General features: G+C 34.9%; 2 protein-coding genes and 1 pseudogene across 2 annotated transcripts; 2 read left to right on the forward strand and 1 right to left on the reverse strand.

Moving 5' to 3' along the window:
• The first annotated feature begins 119 nt into the window (after nucleotides 1–119).
• Nucleotides 120–2,730, forward strand: LOC120202774 (annotated as a pseudogene).
• Nucleotides 2,731–3,825: 1,095 nt separating this feature from the next.
• On the reverse strand, nucleotides 3,826–5,606 carry LOC120202775 (putative uncharacterized protein DDB_G0272516). The gene is made up of 6 exons (XM_039203148.1): nucleotides 5,434–5,606; nucleotides 5,100–5,271; nucleotides 4,823–4,929; nucleotides 4,463–4,651; nucleotides 4,048–4,148; nucleotides 3,826–3,953 (listed from the first exon to the last, which is right to left on the reverse strand). Exons 1-6 carry the CDS (start codon nucleotides 5,604–5,606, stop codon nucleotides 3,826–3,828), a joined length of 870 nt encoding a protein of 289 aa, XP_039059079.1.
• A 6,010-nt stretch (nucleotides 5,607–11,616) lies between these two features.
• LOC120202929 (beta-amylase-like) lies at nucleotides 11,617–14,752 on the forward strand. The gene is made up of 7 exons (XM_039203278.1): nucleotides 11,617–11,726; nucleotides 11,987–12,385; nucleotides 12,931–13,095; nucleotides 13,523–13,786; nucleotides 13,874–14,086; nucleotides 14,210–14,443; nucleotides 14,530–14,752. The coding sequence occupies exons 1-7, from the start codon at nucleotides 11,673–11,675 to the stop codon at nucleotides 14,680–14,682; spliced, it is 1,482 nt and encodes a 493-aa protein (XP_039059209.1). The 5' UTR covers nucleotides 11,617–11,672; the 3' UTR covers nucleotides 14,683–14,752.
• The last annotated feature ends 6 nt before the right edge of the window (nucleotides 14,753–14,758 follow it).

Below are 14,758 nucleotides of genomic sequence, written 5' to 3' on the forward strand. Positions count from 1 at the left end.
CGATTTATTTTTTATTTCTCACGTAGCTAGCTGGATTAATGCGACGCGTTCTCTCCGACATCTCTTGCTCTTTTCGGTTCGGGGACGTTTCCGATTAACATTCCGGTAAAATAAATAAAATGAATTGTTTCCCTTGTTTCTCCTCACAAAAAACCAAGGACAGCACCAGCAAAAGGGACCATGATGTTTCCGACGTTGAAGAGCTGCAACCTCAACAACAATATGTACCTGGTACGTCATTTTTTCTAATTAATTTTTAACAAAAGATCTAAAATAATTCGATACTACCTTTTAAAGTGACCACATGAATACTAATACGAATGAACACGAACGCGATTAGATTTACTATCGTCATTGAACGAAACAATTTCACAAGTACTGTGTAAGTCCTGTATTATAACACGGATTGTAATTTAATCACTATACTTTTATAATATTACTCGCATGTTAGCATCGATAAATTTCAGCTTAATAGAGGGACTAAATCCGCAATTAGACCTTGTTTTTTAAAAGAAATTATTTTTATGAAAACCAGAAACAGAAAACAAGGAGACACCTACTACTGCAACTACTACTACTGCCCCAGCTGACTATGACAACAATAGTTCGATCAAAGCATTCAACTTCCGTGAGTTAGCCTCCGCCACCAAGAATTTCAAGCAAGAAAGTTTGTTGGGTGAAGGTAGTCTCGGAAAAGTTTACAAGGGAATTATTCAGGGCCAGGTCCGGTTTACGTCCGAACTTTTCGTATATTCGAAAGATCGTATGTTTATATCGTATCCGGATATGTGTCGGACACGAATATCGCAGCTCGGATTATGTTTTCTAATGAACTGTTTATTTTGATTTGGACAAAAAATATAGGATGTTGCTGTGAAACAACTTGATAGGAATGCAATGGAAGGAAGCGATGAGTTCTTTGTGGAAGTAGGGCAGCTGAGTCTCCTACAGCATGCGAATTTGGTCAGTCTTGTTGGATACTGTGCTGATGGGGATCAGAGGCTTTTGGTTTATGAATTCATGCCAGGGGGTTCCTTACAAGATCATCTCCATGGTACATGTTTTTCTCTTCCATTTTCATGCCAACATTTTCGGGTTAATTTCACCGAATATCCTCGAACTATCGTCTAGTTCGATCCCTATACTTCAAAACATTCTGATTGATCATTCTCCGGTATTGCATCAATCAATACCCGAAGTTGATGGAAGGACTTAATTGACATGAAACTGATCACTGAATAGAATTATAGTTTAGGGATGTATGATATAATTAACCCGATATTTTATGTTAATATTTTCCAAGCAGGAGATAAGCAGCGATTAGATTGGGTAACAAGAATGAAAATAGCACACGGGACGGCTCTAGGTCTACAATACTTGCATGAGAAGGCCAAACCTCCTGTAATATATCGTGATCTCAAGTCCTCAAAAGTTCTGTTGGACGACGATTTCAACCCGAAGTTGTCGAACATCGGCTCGACAAGCTCGGGCCTCCGGCCGAGAGCAATATGCTGGTGCAGTCGAAGATAAGGGAAAACAATGGTTACAATGCTCCGGAGTGTGTCAACTCGGGTACCGTTAATGCACATACGGATGTCTATAGCTTCGGAGTTGTTCTGTTGGAGATTATCTCCGGCAGAAAGGCCTTGGACACTTCCAAACCGGAGGAAGAGCAAATGCTAGTTAATTGGGTAAGTACATTGATTGAATTTTATTGTAGCTGTCTCGGATTATTTAGGGTTTTGTTCTTCAAGTTTCACATCAAGGGCATGTCCAAGGGTAGGGAATGGCCTTAAGCGTTATTTTAATTAGGGTGTAATTGAGTGATTGGAACAGGCACAACCAATATTCAAGGAACCAAAATATTTCCCACAAATGGCAGATCCATCACTGAAAAAAGAATTCCCAGAAGGAGGATTGAATCAAGCTGTTGCAATGGCAGCCATGTGCGTGCAAGAAGAAGCTACCGCCCGGCCACTGATAAGTGATTTAGCTTCGGTCTTAAGTTTCCTCTCCGTCGCCAAGCAAGGAAACAATATCCCCGAAGATCTCTCTCCTTCAGTCTCATCCAAATTGAAGGCCCTCTCCGGTAGGATTGAAGTCTCCGACGACGATGAAGCTTCAGGGAACTCGGACGAGGACGAGAGAAGCGATAACGAATCCGATAATGACGACGACGATGACGATGACGATGAAGATGATGACAAGTCGTCGACATGCAGCAGCAGTGCCGAGAAAAGTTTAGATCAACAACAAAGTCTAAAATCCGACCGCTCTGTCAGCCACAGGAGTAGCAGGAGATCGTTGAGTTCGTTAGGCAGTAGTAGCGGGAGAGACGTTTCCTTGAGCCGTAAGAAATCGAGAAGCAACTCGTCGTGCGACGAAGGCGAAGAGGAGTCGAGCCGTAAGGGCAGCGGCAGCGACGCACCCAAGGGTAATCCGGAAGACGACGAAGGCAGCGCTTCTTCGAGCAACGAAACGACCAACAAATCAGTCGACAAAAGCCGAAACGAGAACATGAAATTGGTCGACGAAACGGGTGACTCTCGGGAAAAAAAGAGCAGAAAGAAAACAAGTGAAAAAACACCAAAGGATCGAAAGAGTAGCAAGAAGAAAAAGAAACCGAAGGACGAAACCGATTTGTCACGCCGTAGGACCGGTTCCACAAAAAAGAGTCGTCGGAAAGCTAAGAAGCATAGTGACAACGACGACAATTCACCTGAAAACTGAAGCAAAATTGTTGGAGGAGCTTTCCTTTACAAAGGCCACAACACGAGTAGTAACCCTTACAATTATATATATATTCTTTTTGGTTTTATGTGTGAGTTTATTGTTTCTGATTTTACTTATACCTTTAATTTGCATAAAAAATATATATAAATTCCAAAAGTTCCATCTAACTTGACATTGTATGCATTAAAGAATGTAATTTTTGTAAATTTCTTGGTTAAATTTTAATTTCATTGATTTATTTTATAAAGATTGTGAAATTAATCCTTTTATTTGAATGTGTCATTGATAATAGCAAATCCAAAAATAATTTTTGGGTTGAATATATATGTATCAACAACATAAAATTTTCATATGGAACGAGTATAAATAAAATTTTATAGCAAGCATCATTAATAAAATAAATAACTAATATAAAAAAATTCAAATTTCAAGGTGAGCACATATCCACCCTAAAGAACACATACATCTGCCACTGAGAATAGAAGTTATGAATCACCATCACCTTTATGTTAACTTCAAGAAACCCCATCCCCATCTATGAAAGAGTAGAGCTTGAGAAAAAAATTTATGAGTATTTAAGGAAGAAAGAAGAGTTAAATATCAGTTAAATAAAATCTTTATTCAACTTAATTCTTAGAGTTAAATATCAGTGATCGTAAAGATGATTAAGTATTCATCGTTAAATAATTGAAGGGACTTAGACCAGATACTACTTTATAATCACTTTAATTTAATAAAAAAAGAAAATAAGGTTGGATTTTTGAAAACAGAGTAAAGATTTGCATGTGGTGAGAATTTTTTAGAATTCTTAGTTAAATAAAATTCTAAAAAAAATATTATAATTGATAAAAAAAATTCTATTCAACTAAAATATGAGAAAAATCTAAAATGAGATTAATAAATTGTGATATTAATAATATCCAACATTAAAAAAAAAGGAAAAGAAAAGATCAAATCCTTATAAATTAAAACAAGCAAAACCATAAATGTAGTTCCACACAACAAGCTTGAAAGTTGCTCTAAATAAACAATGCATAATGAAACATTAAATCATCCAAAAGGCCTCCAACAATGGCATCCCATGCTATTTGATCAATTATTCTCCTCCACTTCCTTCTTCTCCTTCTCATCTTCTTCGTCCAAATTATTATTATTGTTGTTGTTGTTATCGTTGTTGTTGCTGTAATCGTCGTCGTTGTTGTTATTGTTGTTGTTGTTATCTAAAAAAGAGAATCAAAGCATGTGTTAGTTTTCGAATGGAAAAACAAATAAATTATTTAAAATTATATCTAATTGTTATAAATTAAAACTTACTTTTTGCATTCATTGCTTGAAACATTCTTAGATGAGGATCAACCGGCAATCCCATAGCTGCATATGAGGGATCGTACACCTTGTTCTCGATTGCTTTGTGCCTGAGGATAGAAGTTTTTTTATGGATTAAATCGAACTTTAATGAATACAAATTTATTTATTTAAATTCGATCGAACTTCAGTGATATAACAAAAAAGAACAAAATTATCAACGCTAACATTTCAATAAAATGAACATCGTTACTATTTCGTCACATTTGAGTTAAATTGACCCCCCAAAATAAAAAACTTCTAACCTTTTGAAAATATTTGCAGATAATTAAAGACCCTCATTTGGATCTTTTTTAACATACTTGAAAATGTTGGATTCTTATTCGATTTTTTTCAAAGATTAGACCCTTATATGAGTAATTACCTTGAACTTGAAGCCCCAGATACACCAACATTTTGAGGTCGATTGCCTTCCCTTAATGACAGCCACTCCATAAAATGAAGATTTGGGTCTTCTTGCCAATTCATCATCCTCGGCACATCATCATTCACATGAAAGTTATCCGATACAATGACTTGATTCAATAGGGCTTGGTATCCGATACCCTGTGGCCTGCATGGAAGAAAAAGAAAACTGCTGTTGTAAATTTGAACTAATTACCTTAACGGAGAGATAAATAAGAAAATGGTAACTCGAACACGGAACGAAATTATTTTACTATATTTAAAAAAACGAGAAATAAAATTCTAAGATACGAAAACAACACGAATATTATACGAATACCCGAAATTTATAGCAGGTTCACGTGTAGTAGTTATCTGAGAAAAATGCTGCCAATTAATCCAGTTTGTGCTGGCCAAAGAGGATCCACTCCAAATTCCTTGCTCCATCTATACAGTTTGTGGCAGGTTCACGAATATTATACACGAATATATACTAAAATATATGATAATTTGAAATTCTCGGGGAGACGACTGCCTCCAACCACCCTCTCCGATCCATCCCGGACTAAAATGAGAGTTTAACCTAATTTATATAGAAGTATAGAAAATGAATTAACCTGAGGAAGTTGAAATGTAGAAGAGAAATCCAGACGGAACTCTGGTGGGAGGTTTGTCGTTGGAAAACAGTACACATTGGAGGCTTCAATGGCATTGTTCATCACAACTTCAGTCGAGTTATGAGCACCAGTCACTGTATTTCCACCACCTGGTGTTTCCATTGCTTGAGGCCTAAGTAATTACATGAAAAAATGTTACCAAATGTTTTAAGTAACCAAATATATCTCGATTTTACGATAAATGAACGAGTTCTAGATATTAAAATTCGAATCTAAAAAAATATTTACGGAATAATTACAAACACAATGGGGTGTCCATAAATAGATGACATACATAAATGGAAGTTCAGCAACATTGGCTTGCTCATGAATGAGTTGTTCATCTTCTCCAATGGTTTCATCTGTGAATGATGATGCTGATGAAGAAGAAGAAGAATTTCCTTCATATTCACTTCCCATATCCATTTCCATTTGCATTTCCATTTCCATTTCCATTTCCATTTCCATTTGCTGATCTTGATACATAATCCTATGTAAATATGTTGTTTGATCTTAGTTAATATGTAACTATGTATATATATGTATATATATATAATTAAGAATGGGCTAACTATGGTAATAAACCTATGCAGGATTTAGGAATGGCCTTAATTAGGAAAAAACAATGCTGGCTGGATTTTTCTTTCCTTGTATTAATAAATTTATAACGACCGGCCCACTGATTAAAATATTTGGTAGGTTTTGTAGTCATATTGGGTTATGAAAATTAATTTGACCAGTCCGTTGTAGGGTTTAATCGAGTTTTAATAGAGACAAAATTTGATATTTTTGGGCCTCGTGACCCAAAAAGATCGAGTTCGGATCAAATTCTCAGCCATTACTATTTAATATAAATTTAATCATTATTCATCACTACTCATTAACATGATTTATATAATCTATACATGTATCCTACACATACAAATATGTATGATGGTTATTAACATATTGAAAAGTAATGGAAAAACAATAATAGTAGACGAAATCTCAACTCGAAAAAGTCTGGGTTTCATTTCCAACAAAATTTTTAGTTAAATCGTCTTCCGTGTTATTCTGGAATTCACAAATGCTTCGATAATAAACTTTAAACCCGAAATCACAAATACCTACAAACATGATTTGAACTTCAAACTCGTTGTTGATGGCTGACGGACGGTCGATGGTAAATGTTCGCCTTAACATAATTTGGATCTCATCTTTTCAAGTCGAGACTCAAATTTTTTATCTATACATCCAAAAATTTATAAGCATGATTTAAATAATCTATATATGGATCCTACACATGCACATATGTATGGTGATTATTAACATACTGAAAAGTAATGGAAAAACAATAATAATAGACGAAATCTCAACTCGAAGAAGTCTGGATTTCATTTTCAACCAAATTTTTAGTTAAATCATCTTTCATGATATTCTAGAATTCACAGATGCTTCAATAATAAACTTTAAACCCGAAATCACAAATACCTACATACATGATTTGAACTTCAAACTCGTTGTTGATAGTTGGCGGACCGTAGACACTAGTTGTTCACCCTAACATAATTTGACCTCATATTTCTAAGTTAAGACTCAATTCTACCAAAATAAACCTCGATTTTCCATATATACATCCAATAATTCCACTATCCTTGTTCAATCTTTAAATTCGTCCTATGGATCAATCTAAATTTTGCGTATATTATGCGTCTCCTCCTAAACTAATCTTTCTTCGATCAGATCCGTCAAAAACGACATCAAACAACATTAATCACTATTAAATAGCTCATACAATAACATGAAGAATAAACTTGAACAAAAAATTGATTAGAAGTAGAGATGGCAACGGGACAAGTCAGATATTTGACCGACCCGACTCCAACCCACCTCGAAAAGTAATGTTATTACACCCTCCTCGAATCCATCTTGACATTTGGGATGCAAACTCGATCTGAAATTAAAAAAGATATCCCTATCATATTTCTTTAAAAATGATTCTAAAATTAAGAAAAGAAGGGGAATGAAGCAAATGTAACCGAAAATGATTAGTGAAAAAATCAGAGAGAATTATGAAATGAGAGTCGACGGCGTTAAGGGAAAAATGACTCATAATTAACCTAAATATTATATTTATATAGAGAGAGGACAACATTTTTGTAAATATAATAACATTTTGGTAAATATTTCGGGTCGGATTAATGCGAGTTATTCCTAATTCGATTATTTAAATCCAAAATTTAGTCATACCAAACCTAACGCATCCCTCCTTAAACTTAATTTTGAAAATAAAACAAGTCGAGTCGAGATCAAATATTTTTATCTTCCATAATTAAAAGTTATTTTCTATTGGAACAAAGACATTGAATGCACAACTACCACATTGACACGTTATGGCCCAGACATGGTGCATATATATATGCACATGCTTTTAAAGCCTTTGATTGGATGTGCCATAATTGCTACGCATTCTCGAGCCCATGCAATGCCTCTATTATTTTTGCTATTAATTCTGATCATGCCATTTTTGGATGTTTAAGTGTGGCATCTTTAGTATACAGTTAAAGATATGAGCTATTGAAAATGTTATTATTTTTTTAATATTTTTGATAAAGCGTTATGCAAAACATTTTTTTCTACCGAAAATATTAATATTGGGCTCTACCGAAAATGTTTAATATTTTCGGTAAAGCGTTACCTAAAATATTTTTTTTCTACTGAAAATGTTAATATTGGGTTCTACCAGAAATTAGTTAGTGAAATTAACATTTCCGGTAAAAAATAATATTTTAGGTAGCGCTTTACTTGAAATGTTAAAAAAATAACATTTCCGGTAATACCTGTCATTAGTCATATACCAAATCTGCCGTACAGTAGAACTGCCCCATTCTTGGTCATGCATGAATTATTGTCCTATTCTAAAATGTCAAACCCATATTCCCATATGTAATGGGATATGGGGGAGTAGGTAGTAGGCTGCCCTCAACGCCAGGTTGAGAGCAGCTTCCGTAAAAGACCTCCAGAATTATTGTCCTATTCTAATATTTGTAAAGCGTAAAAAGTTGAAGACATAATGGATTTATTAAGTGATCTCCGATATAAAAAGAAAATATTATTTTTTTAAAGAATTTAAGTCTGAGTAGTTGTATTTGTATGTTGTCAACAAACTAATTTTTTTTTAACAGATACTATTTTATGAGAAATACTAAAGTAATAATTAAAAGGGTATAATATGTAAACAGTCCTTTGATTATAAGATACTTTTTGTTGAGTCCACTAACTAAAAAATTATAAAATTGTCACCGACTTGAAAAAGTAATAAATTGGTCCTTTTTGTTAATTTTTTAACATGATATTACTTGGTAGTTAATAAAAAGTTGACACAATAACATATTTAGTCCTTAAATTTTACATTTTATTTTTAATTTAATTTTAACTTTAAAAAACAACCTTTAATATTCTATCAATTTAGTCCATCTTCTTTCACCAAATCAAGATTTCAACTCAATTGAAAACCCAGCACTGTGGTTGAGTTGTCTAGTAGGAAACACGTTGTCGCGACTCGAATGTTTTATGATATATGTCCTTGTTTTAACCTTCATGGGTTTTGATTAGGGTATGGCTCATATCAATAAATATAAGAGCAGAATTGAAAATGAAGAAAAAGAGAAACAATGAAGATTCTCGATGACAATGAAGGAACGAAGATCGACGTGACGATGAGAGATGATGGTGAAGGGAATAATGATGGAAATCTGTTAGAAAAGAGATTAAATTGGTGCAACTTTAAGATATTAAGAGTTATTTTTTTAGAATTAGGATCAAATTATAACAATGTTAAAAAGTCGACGGGTAAATCTTTATTTTTCCAATTTTAGTATATGCAACTAGGGATGGGCATGGGTCTCAAACCCGATGGGTTCCGACCCGACCCGACCCAATCAGGTCGGTTTTTTAATTTCGGGTTCGGGTCGGGTTAGGTTTTTTAAAGGTGACGTTTGGGTTGAGTCGGGTTCAGGTTTAGGGTGAAAAATACCCGACCCATCCCTATCTGCAACATCATATGCCTTTAGATTTTTAACGGAAAAAGAACAATTTGTTACCTTTTTAAATTTGACAACTATTTTGTAACTTTTATTGTTAAGGGACTCAACAAAAATCCCCGTATAGATAGAGTATTATTTATGTATTTTACCCTAAAAATCACTGCAAAGATCTTGTCCTTATACTTTTATTAACCTTGTACTCAATCGCCAATCGTCATTGGGTATGCTAGATTAGATTTTTTTAACGTTAGAGGTCAAATTTGGATAACATTAATAAAAAAAAACTTTGTTATTCAATCTTACTTTACCATCCATAAAAAATATTAGGGTAAGATACGTATTTAGTCACCCACCTATTCTTGTGATTTTGTTTGGTCATTAATTTTTTTTTCAAAATCATACATAACGTTATGTTTTGGTTTTGTTTAGGTCGGGCCACTAAAAAATAAACAAAACTATTGACATGTCATTTTTTTCAATTGTGACGTGACATTACTTATTGTGACACGTTAACATCATCGTTATTTTTAACAATAAGTGCCCAAAACGAAATCAAAACGAAATGTTATGTATGATTTTGAAATAGAAATAGTTGTGTGACCAAAATGGAACTATGAGAATAAGTGAGTGACTCAAATGTAGTTCACCCAAAATATTATAAAGTTTCTAAATTTTATGTATTTTCAGTGCTTCAAAACACAAATTTGCAGGATATTTATGTAATTTTAGACTTTATTCAATTAGCATAAACTATCCAAATGGTCACGCAGGTTTAAGATGGTATCAATTCAGTCATCCAAATAAAAATCTTTGCAATTGAGTCACCCAACTTTCAGAATGTTAACATTTAGTCATCATCATTAGAAGAAACTTTCATTAGCCTAGATCGTTAAATCTCTAATGGCATCTGAGTCGACATACCCCCTCTGATAAACTTTCATTACCCTACATATGAATATATCTCGTTCTATTATTAACATGTGCTAAAATTAAAAAGTATACGTGGAACTCTCTTCAACAATGATGTCTCTTCATGAATTAATAATTATGATTAAGCTTACAAACGACACGAGGCTAAATCAGTTGTTATCGTGTTTTCTTTTCTCATTTTTTAATAGTCTAGAATGATTACAAGATAATATATATTTAGAATCTTGACAATGCGTACACACTTGCAGACGAAATTGTTCGAACGTAAGACTTCTATGGAAAACATTATCTTTTACCAACGAGAACATCTAATAGATTCTATTAAATATATATACTAAAACTATAAAAAGATACATAAAGTAAAATATAGGGATGAGCATGGGTGGGGTTTTTGGTCCACCCGACCCGAGAACAAGAAATCCTCCACCCGAGAACCGACCCGACTCAACCAAAACAAGATTTCACCCGATATATAACTTAAAAACTCGACCCGACCCGAAATATTAATAAAAATATTATTTTTATTCAATAAAAACATTGATTTAATTGAAAAAAAATATATAGAGGGACATTATTGCAATTATTCCTAAATATATAAGGTAAAATTATATATTTTTGGGTCGGATCAAGTATTTTTCACCATAAATCCGAACTTGACCCGACTCGAACCCAAATTTTTAAAAAAACCCGACCCGATCGGGTTGGATTGGAACCCGTATGATTCGGGTCTCATGCCCATCCCTAGTAATAGAAGGGTAAGTAGTAAATTTAAAAACCGGGTTGAATGTCCACCTACTTCAAGATAAGATCTACTCTAATTAGAGAAAATAAATGCGATGCGACGAAACCTAGCAAGCATTTATCATACTTATTTCGTTCTATCATATATATAAGAATGGGAAGGAGTATCTCGGTTTTTAAGAATTTGATGTGATTAATATGAATCGATTCGTGTCACACATCTGGTTCTGATGGTTGAGTCTTCCAACAATTTTTTTTATATACACAAGGATATGAGCTTAATACATGCTTAAGCGATATCAAGTCCGTTGGTTGAAAATTTTAATTTTTCATATATAATTTAAATATTTTCTTTACATTCTTTATTAATAATGTATTTTCGTTCCTTACAATTTTATAAATTCGCTTCTTAATATAAAATTTCGTATCTTTCCTTAACATACATTCATCTTTTTTAAAAAATAAAATCTTTTCTAGTCGAAGAAAATCGATTGGAAATCCGTAAAAAAAGATAACTAATTTTTCCCCCATAATTACGTAAACGTAAACACGAATGATTGCACATGTGACATGGTCTGTTATCATCTTTTGTCTTCTTCTTTAAGCATCACAGACCCCATGTGAAGATTTTTGCAGGTTCTTTCAATCAAAGCAAAGGACTGGACCCGGCAAGGTTAAATTGCATTATTGATCCTTTTAATTTCCTTGCAACTTTTTGCCTGTAAAAAGAGGTATGATCTCAATGTGCTGATCACCACAGTCTCCATTTTCACTTATAATCCTTTAGAGAGTGTCTTACTTGAAGGTTTGGGAGTCTCCTTAGGTTGCTCAAACAACTATGGAGGACAAGAAGATGTTGGCGAACTATGTGCCGGTCTATGTGATGCTCCCGGTAAGGTTCTGAATCGGTTCGTGTATTTATCTATTAGTTGTATTGTTTAATCCGAATAGTTAATCATATAGTCAAAAAAGTCATGCTCGTACATGAATTGGAGGGGGTGTTTTTAATATAAAAAATGTGTCATCATTTTAACTATTTAAAGTACGGGATTAAACCCCAAATTTGAAATTAGTAGAGGGACCAAACCCCACAATTTTACCGATCATGTTTTGGAGCTAATCTTTCTGCAACATTTGTAAATGGAATCACAGTTGGGGATTGTTTCAAGTGACGATGTTCTGACAGACAAGGAAGGCCTGAAAAAGCAACTGTTGAAGCTGAAAACGGCCGGTATGGACGGGGTAATGTCCGATGTGTGGTGGGGGATAGTGGAAGCAAAAGGTCCAAAGCAATATGATTGGAGTGCATATCGGAGCATGGTTGAACTGGTTAAAGAATGTGGGTTGAAGCTACAAGCTATCATGTCCTTCCATCAATGTGGCGGGAATGTGGGAGATGAAGTGTTTATCCCTATCCCGAAATGGGTTCTAGATATCGGGGAATCCGACCCCGATATCTTCTACACCAATCGAGCCGGTAACCGGAATAAGGAGTACCTCACTCTCGGAGTGGATCACCTGAATATTTTCCATGGAAGAACCGCTGTCCAGGTTTGTCCTTGTCTTATCCTCATGTAAATGATCATTGACTAATGCAACCAAATGGTACGTAGACAAGGACTGGGGTAGGCATATTTGCCTTTCTTTTGACCCAATTATTATTTTTTAAGTATTTTAACTTTAAACTTTCATTTTACGAAAAAAAAAACCTTTTTTATTTGACTAAATGATCATTTTAGTCCTTATTCTCTTTTTTTGGAATATATTGACCCCTAATGTTTCATTTTAGGACATAAAGACCCCTATTTGAGAGCATTGAATATTTGTTGACTAATGATTTCGATCCACATAGAGGCCTTTTTACTCCCAAAATGAAACGTGGGGGGCTAAAATGCTAAAAAAAAGGTCAAAGTGACTATTTAATTAAATTTTAGGAATATTTTTATTATTATGCCTTTGGCATATTTATTTTTAACCTCCTTTGTCTCTTAATTAAATCTCTAAACTTTTGCTTTCTATATAGAGATCTGATCTATCTCGACAATAAATATAATCGAGATTTATGTGATTACCGGACATTGTCCATGAAAATTTAGGTTTATGGGGACTTCATGAAGAGCTTCAGGGAGGCAATGGCAGATCTGATTGAAGATGGGGTCATAATTGACATTGAAGTGGGACTTGGTGCAGCTGGAGAGCTCAGATACCCTTCTTATCCACAAGATCAGGGGTGGATTTTCCCTGGCATTGGAGAATTTCAGGTAGATTTTTTTTGGACCTATTACTAACATTATAAAGATAGAGGGACCAAAAAGGGGAGGAAAATTGACATTTGGTCACTTAGGAAATTGTGAAATTATAAATTAATCTAAAGTTCAAATTGCACTTTGGCCCTCCTAAAAAAATTGGCCTCACACTTGACGACAATGGCTAATGGTGTTATCAATCTGGACCTGCTGTTGATATTATAGAAGTAGAGGTATCAAATTATGTCAAATTGTGTTAATCACTGCAATTTATATTTTACAATGTTATCAATTTGGACTTAATACTAATATTATAAAAGTAGTTGGTTTAAATCCAAACTTCAATATAATAGAAGGATTAGAACCACATTTAGACAATGTATAAGATCATGGGCTAGAAGCTCTGGTTATAGATCAGTAACATAAAAAAAATGGAGTGCAGTGCTATGACAAGTACCTGAAAGCAGAATTCAAAGAGGCAGCTACAAAAGCAGGTCATCCCGAATGGAACGTGCCGGACGACGCTGGGGAATACAACGACACGCCCGAAGCAACGGAGTTTTTCGGACCGAATGGGACATACCTCTCCGAGAAAGGCAAGTTCTTCTTGACATGGTACTCCAACAAGTTACTCACACATGGAGACGACATCCTCGACGAGGCCAACAAAGCTTTCCTAGGCTGTAAGCTCAAGTTAGCGGCCAAAGTAAGTGACCGAAAACACGTGTATTTCAAGAAAAAACAAAGAGTTCGGATTATCTAATGTTTCGGTGTTTTCGAATGTCATGCTAAGGTATCCGGGATTCACTGGTGGTACAAATCAGAGAGCCATGCTGCCGAGCTTACTGCCGGGTACTATAATTTGTATGATCGAGACGGGTATCGTCCCATTGCGAGGATGCTCTCGAGACATGATGAGGCTATCTTGAACTTCACTTGTCTTGAGATGAGGGACACCGAGCAACCTGCGGAAGCCAAAAGTGCACCTCAAGAACTTGTTCAACAGGTGCATTAGACATCCACAAACTTCTAAATGTTCTAATTGAATCCTCGAAATTTCGTCTTATTTCCATACTTACCGATCATATGAACAATTTGGATCAAACATGTTACGCGTGGTTGATGACAGGTTTTAAGTGGGGGATGGAGAGAACACATTGAAGTTGCAGGTGAGAATGCCTTGCCAAGGTACGACAGCTACGCTTACAATCAGATCCTATTGAACGCAAGGCCCAACGGTGTGACCGAGAAGGGAAAACCAAAGATGCATGGGGTCACATATCTCCGTGCATCCGATGATTTATTCAAAGAAAACAATTTCGAGCTATTCAAGATCTTTGTCAAGAAAATGCATGCAGACCAAGTAAGTAATATTACATTTTTCTTCGTTCGGAACTCGTAAACTAATCAAGTTCGACTTAATTACACTTCTTTTTCTTTCGTTTATAGGAGTACTGCTCCGACCCCGAAAAGTACGGTCAAGATCTAAAGCCACTGCAGCGCTCAAAGCCGAAGATTCCAATCGATGAACTCATTGATGCAACCAAGCCATTGGAACCTTTCCCTTGGGATGAAGAAACAGATATGAAAGTTGATGGCTGAATTACATAAAGAGACTTGAGTGTATGGATTAGTAATAACTTAAAGAATAAAGCTCAGGTTATTGAGTGGATATGGA

The sequence above is a fragment of the Hibiscus syriacus genome, unplaced genomic scaffold (genome assembly GCF_006381635.1).
Source record: "Hibiscus syriacus cultivar Baekdansim isolate YM2019G1 unplaced genomic scaffold, ASM638163v2 tig00009009_pilon, whole genome shotgun sequence".
NCBI classification, from domain to species: domain Eukaryota; kingdom Viridiplantae; phylum Streptophyta; class Magnoliopsida; order Malvales; family Malvaceae; genus Hibiscus; species Hibiscus syriacus.